Genomic DNA, 23,774 nt, shown 5'->3' with positions numbered 1-23,774 from the left:
GGGAGCTTAGCATCTTTTGAATGCTTTGTGACTGGTACTCCAAAACCTAGTGTAATGTGGTATATGGATGACAGAATACTTGAAGGTACCAACTACGTTATTGAGGAAAAAGACTCTGGACACCATTATTTGAGCATTGCAAATGTTACAGAAAGTGATGCTGGAGTGTATAAATGCAAAGCTGTTAACAAAGCTGGGAATGCAGTCACAGATGCTATTTTAAAAGTACTTTATGTGTAAAATAGTATTTTTATTCTGTTTGTCCTGTGACATACTTCGAATAATAAAGAATTTGATGCTTTTGGTTTTAGATTTATGGTGCATTTATGAACTTACTAAATTCAAACATGAAAATTTAACTGGTCTCACTGTTAAGAGCAATTATATTTTCTTGTTTGATAGTGCTGAAAAGATGGTTCATTTTTAGATGATATTTGTTGACTTTTAATTGTTTTACTCTGGAGTGGTTGATCAGCAATGAAGCTTTGATTTTTGATGTTCAAAATATTAGCTGAAAAGTAACTAGTGTAAAAATAGTAATTGTTTTGGACTAGGAATTTAAAAAGGCCTGGTTAAGGTCAAGAGTAGGGTGTTAAAAAGTCTAACTTTAGGGGTTTAACATCAAGCAGGTTAAACATTAATGGCTTGATTGGCATCTTTAAACATAAAGAACATGAAGTGCTATGTGTACATGTAGTTGCACTGAAGACCTGCCCAGTTGCATTAACACAGCAACTTTTAAATAAGCATAGCCAAAATCCTCATCTTACATGTACTTAATTTTTGCATTTTTTTTAGTATGTTCTCCTTTGGATATTTTTCCCTGATTAATTGTGATCTGCTTTCAAAGACACTGTCCAAACACCCCTGAAAGTTCTGTAGTGATTTAGGAAAATTCTGTCATTCTGAATTCCTTTCCTTTGGCCCAATACTGTGCTTCTGCATGAAGTGGTGTCTGACAACTCAATTGAGTTCCACAATTCTGTATGTGCAGAAGCTCAGGTACTAATTTCATCAGAGATTTGCATTCAAACACAGATCCTTCAGTAATAAATACAGTAATCAATGTGCTTTCTAGAGGTATTTAATTCAAACTGCATGCCTGTTTTCCACTGAAAGATTAGTTAAGATATTGAAATCTTCTTACGAGAGCATTTATTCTATATGATACAGAGTAGCTGAATATTTTTGTTAACATTTAGTATAACTGAAGATGTGAGCTAACATACAAAGAATGGTTCATTGTTAAACTTTTGAAGACTATGATTTTTTTTACAGCAAAAAAGCATGACTTAATGTATGTTTGGCTGGAAAGTTTTACAAAGCAGAAATACATGGTGCCAAAGAACATTTTTAAGATTTTACTTTGTAATATTCAGAATAAATGTATAGTTTGACAATAATAAATACAGAATATATTGCAAAGTCTTGTTTGATACAAACTGCATTTGATTAAATAACACTCAAGCCCTGAAGCTGTGAGTGAGTTATGAAGCCTAATACCTGAACTATTTAAAGTTGTTTCTGTCTGGATCCTGCTCTGTTTCCTGTTTTGTGCCATTGTGAATTTGGACATAAGTGTGGGTTATAAAGTATTTTAATTTAAAGGCTATAAATTCATTTTAATGATACGAAAGGAGAATCACTTTATATGCTCATATGACATTCTTCTGTCCACCATTTTAATAGGATCATTAATCCCATTTATTTTAACTGCTTGAATGCCACAATTAAAGTGCCCTGCAGAGCAATGTCATATCAACATGTTAAATGTTCATCTACTGATATCACTGCCTAATATTTTACTATTGGCAAATTGGTACCTATAACTTTGAGCTATGTGGAATTGTTATCTCTGGATACTGTCTGGTACTATGGAGAAAAGACCAAGCCAAGGGATTGTGATAGAGGGAGCTGAAAGGAATACTGATGGTCATATGAAGGACTAGCATGGATACTTTCATGATTATGAGCCACAATTCTTGAATACAATTTATACATTGGGATAGGATAGTTTCTGGTGGCTATAATTCAGAGGGATTCTTGGAGTTTTGATAAGTCTGATTTCGATAATTACATAGTTCTGCTTTTATTCTTTTTTTTTAAATTCCTTTTAGGTCCCTCATTACTGCACTATTTCTTAGCTAAAGTAGAAAATAACCTACCTGCTTCCAGAACTTTATAGTGCAGAGCCCGTGTGACTCTTTACCTGGATATCCTATCTTGTCAATCAGGAAGTGCTTGACATTCCTAACTTGCCTTCCAGTTATCTTTTTGACTGAGATAGAGGTCTGAAACTTGTGTAGGAAATCTCATGCACAAATGACATCCTTCTACTCTGTGACATATTGGCATATACATCACCACATAGGCTAGATGTTCAAAATTTGGTTCATTCAGTGTTTCTCTTGGTACTCTATTGTATTTGTTAACTTTAAGTGCATTGTTTGGAGACCAGAAAGGCTTGGAAGATTGTTCAGGGCCAGCAGTGCATATTGTTGGATGAAGAGTTCTTTTTCTAGAGCTGCAGGACTTATTGATGTATGTTACTACAGTTGATGTTGGAGGAAGTAAGTTATATACTACAATGGATTTTAATGTGTCCTGAGAATTATTAGCTAGTCTGTCAGTTGAATCTTTTGAGCAGTTTCATAATTGTGAAAGTAGAGCAGTAAAGATTTATATTCAGTGGGTCCAGAGACTTACAACCATGACATAATATGGATGATTTCAGAGTAATTGTAAAGCAACAATGGAAATTGAGTCTTCAATGAGTTTGCAAATAATCATATTGCATCTGTATGTTTGTGGGTCGCATCTTTGATTATCATTATCATTTTAATATTTACTTTCTAATTCATTAATTTTACATTTAAAATGAAGTTTTTCTATTGCAATGAATGTTTAACCAAAATATGTAAATTGTTTGGAAGAAAAGAACAGGGGCTTTAGTGGCTTGCATTTTACAAATATATGGTCAATTTATTGAAATTCCAAAATTTAAAAAAAGTTCTCTTTCAAGACATAAGCATAAATGAACATTTTGGTCAATATGTTTGTCAATTATGTTCTCGCAAGTACAACAGTCTAGTTGTGTGACTGCATGCGTTGTTTTCCATGCTTTTCATCTGCCCCATTTGACATGACTTAAGACATGATGATGAAAAAGTAAGACTTCCATCTTGGTAAAACGAAGCTCTTTAACACTGACATCATTCATTCCTTGTACAGGTTTCTGTTGCTGTATGTTGTAATTATATAGTGCTCTGATGCTGCATAGACTAATGGATGATAGAACCTCTGGTTTTGTTGTCAAGTAATAATACGATTGATATGAAAAGTATATTTTCTTTCGCTTATCCTTCCTCTCCTGAAGACAGTAGCTCATGCAAAGATACTATTCCACAGGTGGTCGTAGCTCCCTGGTACCTTCCCCAACTGGCTGTTCTACAGTGGTCAGTGCATGTTGGTAAATTATTTCAGTGTGGGACCAACACAGTGAATGTTATCCTGTATTTAACTGATGTCCACACACAGAGGACTGAATTTTACTGACCCTGGGTGGCAGGAACGGAGGCAGGGGAACCGGTAAAATAGCAGGGAGCCACGTCCATGGAGAAGAGCAGCCAATTTGCACAATTAAGGGCCTGATTAAGGGCCATTTTATGGGGCCACTGGCATTTTGCCGACAGCAGAGAAAACGCCCCACCCTACGTTGCATGGGGAGGCCGCCTGCTTCATGGAGGTGGCCTCTCTGAGGCAGCCTGGGGAACCATCAAAACTGGAGGCTCCATGCCCTACAGAAGGGGCCTCAGGCTTGAAAGGCAGCCCCCGCAGCCCCAATAATCCCCTGATCGGGCCAGCAGCATCAGGAGTTCCCCCCCCCCCCCCCCCCCACCTCCTCCCCCGCAGTCCTTAGTTGGATGTGGGCTCTCAGGTAGCCAAATAGGAGACCACTTCTGGTAAAATCGCCGAGTCAGTCCTGCTGCAAGCATGAGCGGGCTCAGCACTTGCTTTTCGCGCCGATGTCAGGGTCCTGAAGCCCACGGTAAAATTCAGCTCATACTTTCAGTATGGATTGCTGGGTAGCAATCAGGAGCAGAAACCCTTGCTGTTTTCTTTTTGCCATAGCTTGGAGATGCTGAAACCAGTTTTGGCAGCTCATTGCTATCTAGTTAAGAGAAGTTAACTCAGTGCAAATCAGGGTTTAATGCTGGGATCTGCCTGTTTTGTGTGGCACAGTGTTATACAAATGTTGCATTTATCCTCTGAACCACTGGAGCAGGCCCCGGCTTAGGAAATTGTTTTTAATCAAGTAAACCAAGATTAGATATTGGTTTAGCTAGTCATGGTTTGGCAAAATTGGGTTACCAGAAGATTGGCAAGGTTTACAAATGATACCAGTGTTATTTTTTAGCCTGAAAGGTAGCACACTATGAAAATTATCGTATTGATAGTGTTCTTAATAAGGTAAAAGTAGGAATGCATTTTTCTTTTAGCTTGCTTGTGGTATTATTTAATTTTCAAATCTGATTTATTTGATTGAAAAATATGTATTTCATTGATGGAATAAAGTATATATTAGAAATTACACAAGTCTTTAGAAAATTTGTAGCATGCAATACATTTTTGAGCAGTGATAAATAATACTTACCAGCATGACTACCCTAGAGTGGAATTTTGTGATGTTCCCATTGCAAGATGCCACTCGACTACTAGCAAACCTCAATCTACAGAGCTCCTTTTTACTCACTTTAATTAAGTAATGGAGGATATAGATGTGGCATTAAAGCTTTTCATTTATGAATAACTACCCTGGTTCTTCAGAAGACACACATATAGTATCTAAAAATCTCAATAAATATTGCGTTAAATAGTTCAAATTTAACTTGAACTATGAAGGTGAGATTTTTATGTTTCTGGTGTGACATTCAAAGTAGTTTTAGGCAAAAAAAATGTCCTACTGCTTTGTCTGACCTAATTCTATTCACAATCAATGGATCCTATTACATGTATAGATTGAAGATAAATATTTGAGGAAAACTATTATAGAATTGTATTGTTTTGAAGCAAATTGAGTTTAGCATGCAAACTTATGCTACTGAATTTTGTGATTTTTTTTTCAATTTCCAGTATTAAGAAGCATCACTCACAATCAACATGCTTTCTAAATTTAAGCATTTTATTTCTTATACAGAATTTTCTAGCTCTGTTACCATCGCTGTTGAAGATGAGAGGAAAGATTTCTACAGCAGTGCCCTTCAAGTGTCAGACAAAACATTTGAACTCAAGCCTGAAACTGCAGTCCTTTCTAGCATTTCGGACATAAAAACTGATGCTAAGCCTTCAAAGGCAGTGCCAGTATTCATTAAATGCATTTCTAGTATTGAGGTAGTTGTGGAAGATGTAGCTAAGTTCTCTGTCACTGTTACTGGATTCCCAAAACCCTCTATTCAGTGGTTTTATAACAGTAAAAAATTGATTCCTTCATCAAATTATAAGTTTGTTTATGATAGGGATGAATATAGTCTAATTATATCTTATGCAAAATTTACAGATGAGGGAGAATATACCTGCTCAGCTACTAATGTACTTGGAGAGACTTCATGTAGTGCCTACTTGAAGATCAAACCAAAGGAAGGTATGGGAGGGTTGAGGAAATCAGCTGCAAAACCTCCAGTTGCAAAACTACCAGAAAAAAAAATAAGTAAAGAGGCACTATCAAAGGATGTTGTCCCAATGCTACAGACTGAAACCATACATACACCTAGGGGTCAGCCACCACATTTTTTCAAGGAACTTAACTCTTTGCAGTGCCCAGAAGGACTACCCGCTAAATTTGAGTATGTAGTGATAGGGGAACCAATCCCAGAGGTACTTTGGTATAGGGGAAACTATCAGATTCATCAGAGTGTGCAATACAACCTTAGTTCTAACCCTGATGGCTCTGGTTCATTAACTATTAATATTGCAAAGAAAGAGGATAGTGGTTTATATTCCTGTAAAGCATTTAACCCATTTGGAGAAACAACTTGCACTGCAGAGCTAATTGTATTCAGTGATACTTTTGCTACTGTTGAACATGCAAAGCAGGAAGTAGTTCAAAAGCACTACACTAGGACATATAAGAAATCTGTAAGTGATCACATCACAGAGTCGCGTTTATTCACGGTAAAGTTACCTGGTGATGCTCAGGCTGAATTACAAGACAGAGATCAACTGGTGTATACAATAGCTTCTGAAGATAAACATTCTGTTCACAGTGAACAGGCAGGCATGTTGCATGAAGTGGCTGTCTCTGCTGCAGAAGCAACAATTACAGGAAAGAGACAGATGGTAATGCATTCACAAACTACACAAGAGAGTCTAGGTTTTTTAGAGCAACATTATGAACCAATAAAAAGTCCACCAATATTTGAATTGTCAAGCACTAAAGTACAGTTAGACCCTGCCCTTTGTTTGCCCACAGTTGAGGAGAAAACTATAATTCCAAAGGAAGCCATCTTTAATATTAGAGATTCGCCTACTACAGCTGCTAAAGCAAAGGGACAAGAAACAAGTATCTTGTATCCATTGTTGGCTGAAGAAAAACATCTAATTCCCAGTTCCAAGACTGCGACTCTTAATGTCGTAGAAAAAGAAATAATGTCAAAAAGAGAGCCAGCATACCCTTTGCACCACTACAAAGTTGAGGGACATCAAGAACCCCCGAAAGAAGCTTTGTTTGTTTTTGAAATTCCTGAGTTACAGAGAGGTGAAATGCAAAAAGAAAGAAAAATGGAGGTTCTTACAACTGTAGCAACAGAGAAGAAAAAAATAAGGCATGAGATGACAGAAGACATACAAGCATTAGATGCAGCAAGAGAAGCAAAGTCATTAACAGAATTGCCAAAACCGTTCTTGATGTCTGTTACTGAAAGCCAGAAATCATTACCAAAGGAATCTCTATTTAAAGTGCAAAGAGCAGAAATACAACAAGCTTCATTTTTGCAAGATAAACTTGTGAAAATTGCTTTAACTGCAGAAGAAAAGCAACAGCTCACAAGTGAGCATACCAAAATAATAATTGGGCTAGATAGTGCAATCTCATCGACATCAAAAAAAGAAGAAAAGACACCTTTGCATTTACAGATTGTTAAGATACAGGACACTCTGCCCAGAGAAACAACATTTACTTTTGAAGTACCTACAGAAGAGAAAGCTGACATCAGAAAGAGCCCAACATTGCTACATTCATTACTTTCAGAAGAACACCACCTTTTACCTTATGAATACACAACTCCGTTATCTGATGTAAAAGATACCATTACAATTAAACCTGAAAAAGAACCTATGTCTACTTTATGTCCTCATTATATGGAGACTACATGCATTCTTCATAAGGAAGGTATCCTACCTTATGAGAAACCAGCTGCACATATTGCAGCTTGCAAACTTGAGAAAGCATACAGCTATGCTGCTGTTGTGGAAGAGAAAACAGAACTGTCAGCTGAGCAAACTAAAACCCTTGAAATGAAAATACAAAGTTTACAGTCAGAAGTCAAAAGTGAGCCTCTGCCACAAACGTATCTCCCATCTGTAACTGTACCAATGCACATATCAAAGGAGAAACGTTTTACAGTTGAGGATAAAGAACAGCATGTAGTAATAAATAAGTTGGATCACACAGTCAAACGGTTCAGTACTATAACAGAGAACAGAGTAGTGGAAGATGGTTCTGTTGCTACTTTTGAAGTTCTAAATGCAGCAACCAGTGAAGATAAATATGAATCAAAACTAACTTCAGTTTCTGTGCAGGTTAAAGAAAAGACTGTATCTATAGAAAGCACCTGTATGTTAGAGGCTGCAGAAAAAGATTTTGCAGCAAGAATCCAAGAGGGACAGTCAGTAAGATTTCCATTGTTGTTTCAAGAAAAACACCTAATTGAAGAGGAACATTCTTCAGATATCAAGAGATCAGAGCAAAAATCTTTGAAGGTAGAGAAACAACCAGATGAAGCACTGCTAGCTCATGTAATACAAGAAAGTGATGCACTCCATAAAGAAATGGCATTTAATGTAGAAGTTCCCAAAGCAGTCATCTTAGATGTTGGTCTACAGATTAAGAAAGCACTGCAATCTGCATTAGTAAGTGAGCATTGTATCCTTCCTTCTATTTTATTGGGCAGCATAGAAGAAGTGGAGATTAAGGAATTGAAAGTTCAAAAAGAACCTAAGTACACTATATATACATACCAGATTACTAATGTCAGTCCTCCCATAGACATAGCTCTGTCATTTGAAGGAGAATACCCTCAGAAAGCTGACTTAAGGAAGGAATTGACAGCTGCTTTCCATACTATTATTCATGAACAGCAGCATGCTTTGCTAGCTGAGCAACTAGATATAATTCCACTGCCAACTGAGAGGCTAGAAAAATTGTGCATCAGCATTGCTCCTACGAAAGACATGATCTCACCTACCGTTGAAACTGTCAACATTGCTGAAAGTACCTTGGATGTGGCTAGGTATGGAATGCATACAGCTGAACAGAAAACTCAGGCAATAGAGTTAGTACAAGCTACAGTGACTCAAGAATACCCTGTAATCTCAAAAAAAGCAGCTCTTCAAGAAATAGCATTAACCACTGAATCAGAGGGTTTTATTCAGGAGTTTAAATCTGTAGAGACAGTTGAAAAAGTGGCACTGGTAAGCCACGTAAGAGATGTTGGTGGTGCAATAATTACTATAGATGCCCCTTCAGCAACTGTTCCAGTAGAACAGCCAACAGAAACTTTAAAAAAAAAGAAAATGGAGGAAATTATAGTTACTAGCATATCTAAACCGAGAAAGCCAGGCAAAACAATAATAAAAATCACCAAAGATAATCCAGTAATTATTGAAGGGCTTGCAGATATCACTGTAGATGACGATAGCGCAGTAAAATTGAGCACAGTCATAACAAATGTTAACAAGGTAAATTGGTATATCAATGGGAAGCAAATCACTTCAAAAAATGAGTTCAAATGTTTGCAAGAACTTGACACTTACTCACTTATAATCAACAAAGTACAAAAAGAGGAACATCAAGGAGAATATGTCTGTGTGGCACTGAATGAAGCTGGAAAAGCAACTACTTCTGCAAAACTCACAGTTAATATAAGAGGTTGGATTATGGGGATAAAATCTGTGTTAATATGGACTTCCAAAGCTAATATATTGAACTAACTATATAGTTAACTTTTGGTATAGAAACTTTATGCTAATAAATTCACATGACTAAATCCTTCCTTCCCTCTTTCCTGTCTTCCTTTTTTTCCTTCCTTACTTTAAAAGTATAAGAGTGTTTGCATTACCTTTCTCTGTCTACCAATATACTGTGTAGTCAAAGCCTGGTAAGACCACATCAGTTGATCCCACAAATATTTTACATCAAAAATTTTTAAACTAAATATCATTACTTTAAAAAACTTAAGCTGGTTACGTATTACTTTAATGAAAATTGCATTCTGACTTGATGGATGATGTGGTCTTCACATGCTTTCACTGTCAATAATAAGTAGCCTTTAAAACTTAATGCTATGTTTAAAACTTACTGTGAATATATATTTTTTCACCCTCTTGTAGTTTAACATTAACTATTGATTAACATCAGCCATTTTTTTATTTTCTACTAACATAATTAATGTTGCTTTCATCCCCATATCCACATTTGAGGAGTTGCTATATTTTTATCATTATCACCACTTTGTCATAATGAAAAGACAACTGAACATTGCATTTCTTCCTAAAACTTAATATCACCTTTTTGTCATCTACTTTTTTCTAGGAAAAAAAACATTTCATAGATGTACCAATTACTTGCATGCTTCTGTGGGCACCACACATGTCAATAATCTTGAATTTCATTCATTGACGTCTTACCATTTACTATGTTGAGCACAACTACTGGTCAGCTAACATCTTTTAACAATCATTTCTTCTCCACAGTCACTCCTTGGATTGTTAGTTTCTGTCACCCTTCCTCCTCCATCCTTGAGTTTCAGGGGCCAAGTCTAAACCCTGTGCTTAAAAAATTACAATTTACTGTTACAATCTTTCTACAATTTTTTTTTAATTTAAATCTATAGTGCCTCCATCTTTCAAGAGGAAGATTGAATCACTGGAGGTGATAGTTGGACAGGCTACTCAGTTTGAATGTGAGGTGGACCCTATTCCTAATGTAAGGTTCCAATGGTTCCGAGCAAGAGCTGAACTTCGTGACAGTAAAAAGTACAGCATTGTGAATGAGAAATATATCTCCATCTTGAAACTTTTGAATCCCCAGCTAATTGACTGTGGTGACTACACCTGTAGAGCATCAAACCAAAGTGGCAGTGTAAGCAGCACAGCTAAATTGATTGTGACTGGTAAGTAGGTTTTGCTCAAATTGTTATGTTTCATTTTAACTGTTAGTTTTCAACCTGATTGGTCTCATAAGGTTTGGGTGGTTTCACATCTATGTTTACTTTACATGTACCCAGATTGATTGCTTACTTCCAACAGTAGCAACCATATATTTTGACATTTTTATGTAGTTTGATTATCAAAACTGTTTACTTTTTGAAAAGGTATTTAAATATTTAATAATTTTGCCCATCATCTTTTAGGCTTTGTTTTTCTGATACTGACAAAAATGCCTGCTTCACTTATGAAGCAGAATGGGTTGAAATTTCCCGGTTGGGTTGCTATCCCAATGCCAGCCTCAATTCTGGCGGGATGTCACTCATGATCTTCCTGGAGGTGGCCAATGAAGAAGACACCTCTGGGAACCCTGTCCAGTTAAGGACGGCAGGCATACCTGTAAAGTGGCTTGCAGCAATGTCTGGCCGGCAGCTCCACCGAGAGAGGTGGGTGCTGCCGAGATGGGCAGGAGACCACAAAGGGGCCTCAAAATGGAGGCGCTCTCTGCAGGATTGTAAGAAGTTCAAAATTCCTCATGCTGTAGCCATCAGTGTGGAGGGGGAACCCTTCCACCGGATGGCTTGCAGCCACGGCTGTTTTCATCACATTCAGCCAGTCCGTGGTGGGGTGATGGGAGGAAGCGTTGATGGTCCACCAGCCTGCGCTGGTAGGCTATCTCCAGATAAATGATGGGCTGTGGGGTGCCTGGCAAGCATTGGGAAGATCCTGGTTGGGGCGGCGGCATCTCTCCCCCAGTTTGTCCCATAATGTATCTAAAAAAACAAATTAATAGGTCTGTATAGTTGTTACATTAGTTTAATATTTTTTAAATATGAACTCCATATATATTATTTCACCTTTATAAGAAAAATATTTCACTTTAAATTCATACGTTCCTGCAGTTGTCTCACAGTAACACGATATAGAGCTATGACGATCAAACCAATTTTGATACCCAGATAAAATTATTTTGAAAATTAGTTTGATTTTTTTTTGCTGGTGAACTATACGAATGCTGCAACAAATGCAGCAGAGTATCAATGATATATTTTTTCTTTTTCTTTTTTTTAAGTAAATCAGGACAATATACCAGTCCTAAATGAGTACTAGCTCAAAGTCTTATTCCTTCAAAAATGAAAATCCTAATCAAGATATTTCTTTTGTAGAACTTACCCCACCAAGCTTTATAACTAGACTGGAATCAATTATGACATTTGTGGGTAAAACTACAAAACTTCAGTGCACAGTGGCTGGGTCACCTGTGATCCATACAATTTGGCAGAAGAATGGCATTGATGTTACTGATGAAGAGAACTACAAAATATCAGCCAAAGACAACAAGCGTGTTTTAGAAATTAATAACTTAAAGGTTCAGAACAAAGGAACCTATTCTTGCAAAGCGACCAATGACTGTGGCACTGACATTTGCAGTGCTGATCTGACAGTACTCGACAAACCATATTTCACTAAGAGTCTTGAATCTACTCAGACTATAATTAACTGCAGTACACGTCTTGACTGTCAAGTAGATGAAGACACAGCAGTAAAGATATCCTGGAAAAAAGATGGATTAGAACTTCACTCTGGCAAAGATTATAAAATTACATTTGAAGACAAGATAGCAGTTTTAGAAATCCTGAAAACCAAACTGAAAGATGCAGGAAATTATGTATGTACAGCTTCAAATGAAGCTGGAAGTGATTCCTGCTCAGCATCATTAACAGTAAAAGGTAAGGAGGGTTATAAATTGAAACTGCTGGTAAAAAAAACTGCTAGTGACTTTATATAAAGGTACTGACAGTTTTTAAAGCTTTTATTAGAGGGAATGTTTTCTTGTTGCAGGTTAGACAACTAACCGTAATTCTGGTTAACTCAAATAATATTTTTCTTAATTTTGGTTTGCATATTGTACATATATGCAATCACATTTATTACGTAGTACTTTGATTAAAACATCCTGATTAAAGGCTGTTTTCCAATGCATCTTATTCTTATTTAGGATTATCTCATTTTCATCATTTCATAAAGCTGAACTCAGCTATATCTTTATTTAAGGATAATTTTCCATTTGTCATACATATATTCCATTTTGTCATATCACTTTGTGAATGATTGGTAAATTATGTTTTTCCATTTTGTCATATACCATTTTGTCATAAATGTTGTCATATCACTTTGTCAATGATAGGTAAATTATGCTTTTCTTCTAATAAGTGAACATGTGCACAGTAGATATATTTCAGTCACAGTGAAACCTATCCTTATTTTCATTTTAATTAAACAAGCATTTGTCTTAAATATCCATTGTTTCTCAAAACTAGAATGTTGTAAGTTTGTCTAAAGACAATCTTGATCTTAATTAATTATCGCCTATTACATAATGAGAGATGTTGAGTGAAGGGGACAAGTAATGTGAATTGGTGGAATCTATATTTGAATTAAGCAGCTGCTCTTTCAATACAATCGAGCTGACTGTAAAATTACTCTGCAGTTAGGATTGTGACATCATTCTTTTCATTTGGATTTAGATTCATATAACACATATAAAGATTTTCGGCTCTTTCTGAAGGTGTTAGACAAGCAGGTTCTTTGTGTTTCTTTTATATTCTTTGCTTACCTCTGTTTATTTAATTGACCTTTACAGCAGAAAACTTTAAATATAGAAAAATAAATCTCTGGAAGTGAGATACTAAGCAATTATTAAATCAAGGATTCTGTTGATCACATAATTTATGGAAAGCAAAGCCCATGTGACCCAAAATGTTAGCAGTTCCACCAATTCAGTTGTGCTTTATATCTGCCACCAATTTAACAGTTTCATTTTTATATATAAATAGATGGTATTTTGTCTTTATCTTTTTGATACTTAGTTGAAAAAAGTTGAAAAGTTTAAGAATTTAACATTTTCTCAATCATCACTAGTGATGATTAATACTTTACATCTTACATTGTTTCTTTAAAAACTGTCTTAGTGATATTAGTTCTCTTTTTGTAAATGCCCTTTCTCTGGCATCTCTTAAAATGTTTCTTCAAACCTTCCTTCAGAACCACCTTCATTCCGTAAGAAGCTAGAACCATCACTGTTATTGAAACACGGTAATGCAGCACACTTGACATGCCAAGTGAAAGGGTCACCTGAAATCAGTGTAACCTGGTACAAGAACAATAAGAATCTCAATTCCTCAGAAAAGTACAAGATATCATTTATTGATTCTACAACTGTCCTTGAGATTAATGATTTAAATGTAGAAGATAGTGGGGATTATGTGTGTGAAGCACAAAATGAAGCTGGTATTGATAGCTGCAGCTCCGTCATTACAATCAAAGGTCTGTATGATGTTGACGTTGGTTTCATATTATGCAACATCTTTGTTACTTTCTTCTTTAACCTTTTTGGAAAAAAAAGATTTGAAATTGAATTTTAGTCTGAGATTTTTATGTGTTCCTTTGTAGAGCCTCCCTCTTTTATCAAAGCATTTGAACCTACTGAAGTAGTAAAAGGATTCAGTTGCACTCTCACGTGTGAGCTGTCTGGCACAGCTCCATTTGAAGTTTTCTGGCATAAAGACAGAAAGCTGATACGAACTAGCAGGAAGTACAAGATGATCTTCCAAGATGCTATTGCTTCTCTTCACATTAGCTACTTTGAGTTCTCAGATGTTGGTGATTATCAATGCACCGTTTCTAATGAAGTAGGAAAATGTCTGTGTGGTGCAACGGTAAAGTTAAAAGGTTAGTAATGTTCTCAGAAAATGCCAAAATATGTTCATAATCTACTGTCAGAAATAGATGTTAAAAATGTAATAAAGATCATTTAGTAGATGCACCATAACATTCCGTATGTTAATTTTAAATTAGAACCACCATCATTTGTGAAGAAGATTGAGAATACCACTGCACTTTTGGGAAGCTCAGCTATGTTTCAGTGCAGCATAAAAGGTTCACTTCCTATCACTTTAACTTGGCTGAAAGATAAAGATGTTGTCACAGAGAGTAATAATATCAAAATGACTTATGAGAACAATATTGGTACTCTTCAAATTGCTGCTGTTGAAATGAACAACAGTGGGAGATACACGTGTATTGCAGAAAATGAAGCAGGAAGTCAAAAATGTCTGGCAACGTTAATTGTGAAAGGTCAGTTTAAGAATGTTTTAGCCCATTTAATGCAAACCTCATATTTTATGAAATGACAATGCTTTACACTACTAAGTTTTATTAATGGTAACCATTTCATTTTGCCATAGAGCCTGCAAATATCCTAGAGAAAGCAGAGCCAATTAGTGTGACTGCAGGAGATCCAGCAACTTTGGAATTCATAATAGCTGGGACACCAGAACTAAAAATTAAATGGTTCAAGAATGGCAAGGAGCTGATATCTGGTAGAAAATATAAAACAAGTTTTTCAGATAAGGTCGCCAGCCTAAGGATTTTTTCTGCAGAAAATGAGGATAGTGGTGAATACTCTTTTGAGGTCAAAAATGATGTGGGCAGTTGCAGTTGCAATACCTTTATCACTGTACTGGGTTAGTATATAATTATCTAATTTCATACTTATATTTCATTTGCTCATTTCAATTTTAAGCATAATTTTTAATTTTGTTCTGGTAATCTTATTGGTTCGTTATTCTGTCTTGGACAGATCGCATGATTGCTCCGTCCTTCACTAAAAAGTTACGAAAAATGACCAGCATCTTGGGTGCTTCTTTTCATATGGAATGCAAATTCTCTGGTTCTATCCCAGTCACTATTTCTTGGTTTAAAGATGACAAAGAGTTATCAGCCAATGATAAGTACACAATGTCATGTCAAGACAACACCGCTGTTTTGATGATTAATCAGTTAGAGATTGCAGATGGTGGAACTTACACCTGCAAAGTTACTAATCCTGCAGGAAGCGATGAATGCAGTGGAGTCTTAAGTATAAAAGGTTTGAACAAATAATTTAACTCTTCTTCTGTACTGACTTCTCTTGTTTCAGTTTGCATCTCAGATCTTTTGCAAATCCCTTTTATTATCATTCAAAGCATATTCTTCATTGAAAATTTGATCAGGTTTGGCCAACTTTTTGTTGGACTTGTTTGCAATTCGCTCTCAGATGACACAATGTGTAAATGCAATAAGTGCTGTAGTATTAAGTCGTATGGATCAACATTTTCCAAGGCTTCTTTGGAGCTTTTTCTCTTTGCTGTCTTCCTCTCTTGAAGTTGTAGATTCCTTACCAAGATATAATTCCATGATACCTTCTTGTACTTTGTCCAGCTGTCCATTACTGATGTGTGAGGCTTGACAGAGAAAGTTGGTGGGATATTCGACTGTAGCCGTCAGCTTTGCGGAGCCAAATCCTGCCTTTGCTCAATATCCATATGCACACAATTCTAACCAGAGATTGGGAATGAGTAATTTGTGTAATTTTTCCCTCCCTAACCATGATGCTCAAACTAATTGTAATGAAACAACAGCTGCCCTGGCTAAGATCAGCAAACTCAGCACAAATGATGAATTGAATTTCATATGTTGCTGGTTTGTATTTTATTATTTATTTTATTTTTATTTCATTTAGAGATACAGCACTGAAACAGGCCCTTCGGCCCACCGAGTCTGTGCCGACCAACACCACCCATTTATACTAACCCTACAGTAATCTCATATTCCCTACCACCTACCTACACTAGGGGCAATTTTACAACGGCCAATTTACCTACCACCTGCAAGTCTTTGGCTGTGGGAGGAAACCAGAGCACCCGGCGAAAACCCACGTGGTCACAGGGAAAACTTGCAAACTCCGCACAGGCAGTACCCAGAATCGAACTCGGGTCCCTGGAGCTGTGAGGCTGCGGTGCTAACCACTGCGCCATCGTGCCGTCCCTTTCCAAAAAACTTGCTGAGCAATCAGGAGAGCCCCTGGAATGTCCAAGAGTTAATTGCTAGAATATTTTGAGTTAGCTCATCTTAGTTAGCTGATCTCAGTTAGTTGAGGTACCAGTAGACTGTTAGGGCCACAGCACTGTACTCCAACATTAATCACTGCATATAGGAATGGAAGGAAGAAATGGGGAGAAAGCTTACTCATTATGCATTATTCCTATGCTTTTTCTCTGAATGTCTTTTAGAACCTCCGAGCTTTATACTAAAGCCTACATCTGAGCATGTTCTACCGGGTTCAACTGTGAAGTTTAAGACTGTTGTGAATGGAACACCTCCGATGTCAATGAAATGGTTCAAGGATAACACAGAGCTTGTGACTGGTGGTGCTTGTTTCATTATGAAGGACATTTCTACAACTTTTCTTGAGCTTTTTTCAGTTAAACCTTCTGACAAGGGTGATTACATTTGCGAAATCAGCAATGATGCTGGAACAATTTCCTGTACAACAAACCTTTTTGTAAAAGGTGATTCTTTTTTAATATATAGTCTCTTTAGTTATATTCAATATTCTTAACACTTTCTTTGTTCTTTCTATTAAAATATCTCTAATATTATCGGGTCTCCTTTTATTAATTGGAGGAATTGAAGTTATCATTACTGTGAAGTGGCATGGATGCTTTTATCTTCTTTGTTTTTGTTTATGAATGTCTTTTAAATTTAATCTTTATAACATCTTGATTTTTATAGAACCGCCCATGTTTTCACGGAAACTAGAGCCATCAAAATTACTGAAAAGTGGTGATTCAGCTCGGTTTGAATGTGAAGTGACTGGCACACCTGAAATTAATGTTACCTGGTATAGGGAAGACAAGCAAATTCATCCCAATGAGAAATACAGAATGTCATTTGTTAACTGTGTGCCAGTTCTTGAAATTCTTGATGGTGATGTGGAAGACAGTGGAGAATATAGTTGTGAAGCTAAGAATGAAGTTGGTAGTGAGAGTTGCAGTGTTACTGTAACAGTTAAAGGTCTGTGATTACCTTATTTCTAACATTACAAATTTAGGCTACATTTACAAGATATTTCTAACAATTAAAGTTTTGCATCTAAGTGTAAAGCAATATGTTGTAGATTGAATTTATTATTTGTTCCTTTATAGAACCTCCAACTTTCAGAAAAGAACTTGAATCTCTTAAGGTGCTCAAAGCCACTGACATCATTCTTGAGTGCGAAGTGGCTGGTACGGCCCCATATGAAGTTTCTTGGTATAAGGACAATAAGCAAATTAGGCCTAGCAAAAAGTACAAGGCAATCTATCAGAACTCTTTAGTTAGTTTACATATTCTCAAATTTGACACCGTAGATGTTGGTGAATATCAATGCAAGGTATCAAATGAAGTGGGAGGCTGTTTCTGCAGTTCTGCAGTGACTTTGAAAGGTTAGTAAAGACACAGCAAGTGTTTCTGTTCCATTAAGTTATGGTATAAATTAATTTTGTTTCACACTAAGTATCAGTTGATTTTGCAATGATTAATCAATGAAATCCTATATTTATAATATTTCATTTTAAAAACAGAACCTCCATCATTTGTTAACAAGATTGAAAATATTGCTGCACTTTTGGGAACTCCTGCAGTGTTTCAATGCACTGTGAAAGGTTCAAGCCCAATTTCTATAACCTGGCAAAAAGATAAAGATGATGTCACAGAAGATGATAACACTAAAATATCTTTTGAGAAGGAAATAGCTACACTGCAAATTGGTTCTGTTGAAAAACATCATGGTGGGAAGTTCATTTGTCAGGCAAAGAATGACGCAGGAATCACAAAATGCTTTGCAAGTCTGTTGGTGAAAGGTTGGTTTAAAAGTTACTGTGTGTTAAATCTTCCATTATTTTTAAAACCTAACTGCTCTAAATGTTTTAATTTATTTTAATTTCATAAAGGCTGTTTTAAAGCAGTTGAAGCAAATAAAGCATAGTATGTGCTGGAATGTTTAGACTGTAAAGAAAGTCTTAAAAAAATGGGGGTCAGAAATAGCTGGAAAAGTAGTAATGAGTCCATGGTATCCACCATTATTTGTGTGCATAAAACCCAGCAATGTGTGACAAGGAAGAGCTTCACCATTAGTTGCAAATCGCCACAAATTGCTGGATGACCTGCGTTGCTCCGCCATTGGCCTTGCAAAAATGGGAGCTCACCGTCACTCTCCATGAATGTTGAGAAATTGCTGGATTTGTACCGTGCATACAAATTAATCTTGCCACAGATATTTTGGGCTGGTATTTCATATTGTAAGGACTTCGTCAATTATGGGATGTGTTTTATAAACGCGCCACAAATTGCGGCGGCGCGCTCTGATCTCGACGGTCCACTCGCTTGGATTCGCCGTCGCTGAGCCCCCATGATATTTCACGTGGGTGCTCATTTAAATGGAGGGGGCGGAGCAGCCACCCCTGATGATGTAGAGGGGGCAGCCATTCCATCCCAGGCAACGGCATTCGGCGCCACTGCGCAGGCGCCAGCGCCATTTTTAAAAGGCTTCAGGCCCTTCACTTTCATTTACATATTTAAAGGTGCCGTTTTGGTAGAAAGTGCAGAAAACTTTAATTTATCTTTGATTCCACTATCCCCCCGCCCACTGAGTTCTCATTTAATAACTTGACATTTCCCACCAAAAACCACTTTTGAAAATGCCGAACTTTAACCCCTCACCTTCAGAACGTTTGACTCTCAACCCCTTTCCTCCATCCCCACAAACAATTGGAGTGGTTTTCCCTGCTCCCATGACCCCTGATGCCTGAGGGCTCATAAAATTTAGCCCTAAGTAATTTATGATCCTGACTTGAAACGTCAACCTTGTTTGACCATAAAGAGAACAATTGGAACATTTGAAACTATTGAGTCTACTCCTGCAGGTAGTAAATTGTTGATAGAAATTTTTAAAATGTTAAATTTTATTTTTCTCACTTTTGCTTTCTGTCTCTTTTTTCAATTTCTCTCTTAATCCAATTTTTCTTTGCATCTCTTTATTTCTGTTCCTGTATCTGTCTCTAATTCATCCTATTTCCTTCTCCTCATTTGCTCTATTTCTTGTCTATCCTTAAATTTAATTGGTTAAAGTTACAGGACTTTGGACTTAGATGTCCCAGATGACCTGCTGAGATCCATACAGTTATCAATTTGCAATTCCAGTAATTTGCAGCACAGAAATAATATGATCTGAAGGGTGTGCAAAAAAAGTCAAATTCACAGTGCTCATTCTGAGATATGCCACTCCAGCAATTTCTGGATCATTCTGTGTAGAATAGAGAAAATGGAAGAAGAATATAATGCAACAATATTTGGAATCATGAAAATTACTGGTTAATTTAATGTGAAATTGATACAGTTTTAGAACTATGACCAAAAGAAAGAATAACTGAAAGAATTTAGGCATAGCTGTAAAAATGCAAAATTGCCAATGCATGCAGTTAATAAATTTTTTAATTAAAAAAAAAATTGGTTGAGTATTTGTTAAATGAGAAGTTAAACAGGCACACAGGTAGAATTATCCAGGATTTGAGAAAGGCATTAACGAATGGTATGGTTTATACAAGTGGAAGTTGTGGAATTATGTGTATGATTCTGTGGTAGATTCAATAGCTTGTCTGGGGAAAGAAAAATAGGTGGGCCAAAATGGCCTTTTCTTCTTGTTTCTTATATTCTGTGTTCTAATACTCCTTTTTTTTGTCACAGAACCTGCAAATATTATTGAGAAAACAGAATCTATTAGTGTAACTGTAAGAGAGCCCGCAACACTGGACTGCAGTTTTACAGGAACACCAGAAATTAAAGTCAGATGGTTTAAGAATGGCACAGAGTTGATGACTGGTAGAAAATATAAAATCAGCCTTACAAATATGGTTACAAGTTTAAAGATTCGGTCTACCGAGAAAGAGGATAGTGGTGAATATACTTGTGAGGTTGCGAATGATGTTGGTCGCAGCAGTTGCAAAGCTTCTATTACAGTATTGGGTTGGTATTCTTACTCTTCCATTTCATTGCATTTACTGCAATATTTAAAAGAAATGGCAAACATTTTGAAAGAAATTATAGCTTTTGCTTTCCTACTATATGTTGGACAGATCGCATAGTTCCACCGTCATTTAAAAGAAACTTAAGAAATATGGATGGCATCAGAACTTCTTTTGTTAAGATGGAATGCAAGATTGCTGGTTCTCTTCCAATGAGTGTGCTGTGGTATAAGGACGATGAAGAGATAACAGCTAATGAAAAATATAAATTTTCTTATCATGATAACACGGCTCAGTTGGAGATTCATCAACTAGAGATGGCAGATGGTGGAACTTACACTTGCAGAGCAACAAATGCTGCTGGAACTGACCAGAGTAATGGTGTCTTAGCTGTGAAAGGTTTGAAATATTGTCATCAATCTTTTAATTGCTGACAGGGATTAACTAGTATGCCTCGCATCTCCTTTAAATTATCACAAACATCACTTCTTGCCCATGTTAATTTGCTACGTTGACCAACATGCTGAGAATACCATAGGTTATACTTATATATTTATTCTTGTGCTCACTAATTTTGCCATACCTTTTCAAAGACTCTATTTTTCTTTTATGTTCTTGCCATAATGACTTCAATTTTTCTCTGGAAATTTTAGAGCCTCCGTATTTTACTATGAAACCATTGTCCCAGGATGTTCTGCCTGGTGCCAAAGTACAGTTTAGGAGTGTTATAAGTGGGACACCTCCAGTGATAATAAAATGGTTCAAGGACAATAAGGAATTGACGTCTAGTAATTCATGTTACATTTCAAAAGAAGGATCATCAAGTTTGCTGCAACTGCATTCAGCGAAAGTCTCTGATACGGGTGACTACACTTGTCAACTCAGCAATGAAGTTGGCACAGACTCATGTGCTGCAAAACTTTTTGTCAAAGGTGTGGATTTTCTTACTACTGTCTCTTTGTAACATAGTACACAGAGTTTTATTTTATGATGTTTGTTCAGAACAGTATAAACTTTTATTTGATGGTTCCTTTTCTCTTACAGTTTTATTCCATGTCTGTTAAAAGTCTGTCTTTATTTTTATTTGTTTCTTTTTTTTCTGGTCAACCTGAATCTTCTTTCAACATTAATACTAATGTATTTGTCTTATTTCTCTCAGAGCAATGAAAAATTTGATTTTGTTTTTGTTTCCAGTGGTTTTGGTTTTTATGGCATGATATTACAGTAGGCCACAATGATTTTTGTTTGGAATTTTAGTTACTTGCTTTATTTTTTTTAATTCATTCATGGGATTTGGGCGTCGCTGGTGAGGACAGCATTTATTGCCCATCCCTAATTGCCCTTGAGAACTGTTGTGGCCAACTAAGGCATATGAGCCATATGCAATCTGTGAGATCTGGGGAAATTGGTTTCTGTTTACACTTGTTTTTCTTATTCAGCTGGTTCCTCGAGTATAAGCAAAGTGATGGAAGGTGTTGCTGATAGTGCTATCACACAGCACTTATCCAGCAATAACTTGCTCACTGATGCTCAGTTTGGGTTCCTACAGGGCCACTCAACTCCTGACCTTATTACACCCTTGGTTCAAACATGGACAAAAGAGCTGGCCACAAGAGGTGAGGTGAGAGTGACTTCCCTTGATATCAAGGCAGCATTTGACCCAGTGTGGCATTAAGGAGCCCTAACAATACTGGAGTCAGTGGGAATCGGGGGAAAGGTCTCCACTGGTTGGATTCATACCTAGCAGAAAGGAAAATGGTTGTGGTTGTTGGAGGCCAAACATCTCAGTCCCAGGACATCACTGCATAGGTTCCTCAGGGTAGTGTCTTAAGCCCAACCATCTTCAGCTGCTTCATCAATGACCTTCCCTCCATAATAAGGTCAGAAATGGGGATGTTCACTGATGATTGCACTATGTTCAGCATCATTTGCAACTCCTCAGATACTGAAGCAGTCCGTGTCCAAATGCAGCAAGACCTGGATCACATTCAGGCTTGGGCTGATAAGTAGCAAGTTACATTCATGTCACACAAGTGCCATGCAAAGACCATCTCCAACAAGAGAGAATCCAACCATCTTCCCATGACATTCAATGACATTACCATCGCTGAATCCCCCACTATCAACATCTTGGGGGTTACCATTGATCAGAAACTGAACTGGACCAGCCATATAAATACTGTGGCGAGAAGAGCAGGTCAGAGGCTGGGAATTCTGTGGCAAGTAACTCACCTCATGACGCCCTCAAGCCTGTCCACCATCTACACGTCAAAGTCAGAAATGTGAGGGAATACTCTCCACATGCAGCTCCAACAACACTCAAGAAGGTCGACACCATCCAGGACAAAGCAGCCTGCTTGATTGGCTTCAACATTCACTCCCTCCACCACAAATGCACAGTGGCAGCAGTGTGTACCATCTATAAGATGTACTACAGCAACTCACCAAGGCTCCTTCGACAGCACCTTCCGAACCCACGACCTCTATCTCCTAGAAGGATAAGGGCAGCAGACGCATGGGAACACCTCCACCTGCAAGTTCCCCTCCAAGCCTCACACCATCCTGATTTGGAGCAATATCACCATTACTTCACTGTTACTGGGTCAAAATCCTGGAATTACCTTCCTAACAGCACTGTTGGTGCACCTACACCACATGGACTGCAGCAGTTCAAGAAGGCAGCTCACCACCACCTTCTCGAGATCATTTAGGTAAATGCTGGCCTAGCCAACGACGCCCACATCTCATGAAAGAATTTTAAAATGATGGCTTTTTTCAGTAGTTCCGTCTGAGATATTTTCAGATATTTGGTATGAATTCATGGTGGAACCAATCTTCAAAAATTGTTGAAATCATCCAGGTTTTAGCCTTAATTGAGTATTGGCATGATAGGGATTTTAGGTTTAGATGATGGAACCAGCATGGTTTGGCAAATTTCCCAATGATCATTTGTTCTTCGGTGTATCATCCTTCATGTAAAATCCTCTTTAATTCAGTGGGGAATGATGTTGCGGCTTCTGCATCTGCAGACCATTGTTGTCCTCTTATAGTAACTTATGAAATGCCATACCGGTTCTTGATCTCACTAACCATCCTCTGCTGGCTCTAAACTCTACTGGGGCGCTGATGTTTTCATTCCTTTGGTGGCAAAGCTTCTTAGCTTGAGCTTGAATAATAGAACCGTATACGGGCATGCCCTCAGTTCTCTGGTGGGTGAACTATGGGTGTATAGATGAGTGTACAGCCTTATCGAGAGGTTTATTGTTGTCACGTCAGCCTTACTTTCCTGTTTGGCCACATTCAACTCTCGCTATCAACACCCTTCTCAACTTTTCCACCTTTAAGCCACCCACAAAGCACTGATTCAGCACTTTCCACTCTGTGAAACGGATGCTTGTGTCGCACCTTCCTTGATCTGGGTGATGATTTTTATCTTCTCTGCGATGTAAGATTTTCTCTTTCATGATT

The 23,774-nt window shown here is 37.2% G+C and overlaps 1 protein-coding gene across 1 annotated transcript in view; it reads left to right on the top strand.

Annotated features, from left to right (window-relative positions):
- Window positions 1-23,774, top strand: part of LOC137372387 (titin-like) — a 425,393-nt gene that overhangs the window by 93,098 nt on the left and 308,521 nt on the right. Inside the window, exons 40-55 of the mRNA XM_068036276.1 lie at window positions 5,198-5,733; window positions 5,779-9,145; window positions 10,110-10,388; window positions 11,589-12,152; window positions 13,468-13,749; window positions 13,876-14,154; window positions 14,281-14,559; window positions 14,670-14,948; window positions 15,065-15,352; window positions 16,536-16,814; window positions 17,038-17,319; window positions 17,451-17,729; window positions 17,868-18,146; window positions 20,029-20,307; window positions 20,418-20,705; window positions 20,960-21,238. Of these exons, the coding sequence (XP_067892377.1) occupies window positions 5,198-5,733; window positions 5,779-9,145; window positions 10,110-10,388; window positions 11,589-12,152; window positions 13,468-13,749; window positions 13,876-14,154; window positions 14,281-14,559; window positions 14,670-14,948; window positions 15,065-15,352; window positions 16,536-16,814; window positions 17,038-17,319; window positions 17,451-17,729; window positions 17,868-18,146; window positions 20,029-20,307; window positions 20,418-20,705; window positions 20,960-21,238 (8,118 nt within the window). The remainder of the gene's footprint in view (window positions 1-5,197; window positions 5,734-5,778; window positions 9,146-10,109; window positions 10,389-11,588; window positions 12,153-13,467; window positions 13,750-13,875; window positions 14,155-14,280; window positions 14,560-14,669; window positions 14,949-15,064; window positions 15,353-16,535; window positions 16,815-17,037; window positions 17,320-17,450; window positions 17,730-17,867; window positions 18,147-20,028; window positions 20,308-20,417; window positions 20,706-20,959; window positions 21,239-23,774) is intronic.

The sequence above is a fragment of the Heterodontus francisci genome, chromosome 7 (assembly GCF_036365525.1).
Source record: "Heterodontus francisci isolate sHetFra1 chromosome 7, sHetFra1.hap1, whole genome shotgun sequence".
Classification (NCBI taxonomy): Eukaryota; Metazoa; Chordata; class Chondrichthyes; order Heterodontiformes; family Heterodontidae; genus Heterodontus; species Heterodontus francisci.
This window is presented reverse-complemented; position numbering and strand designations above follow the sequence as displayed.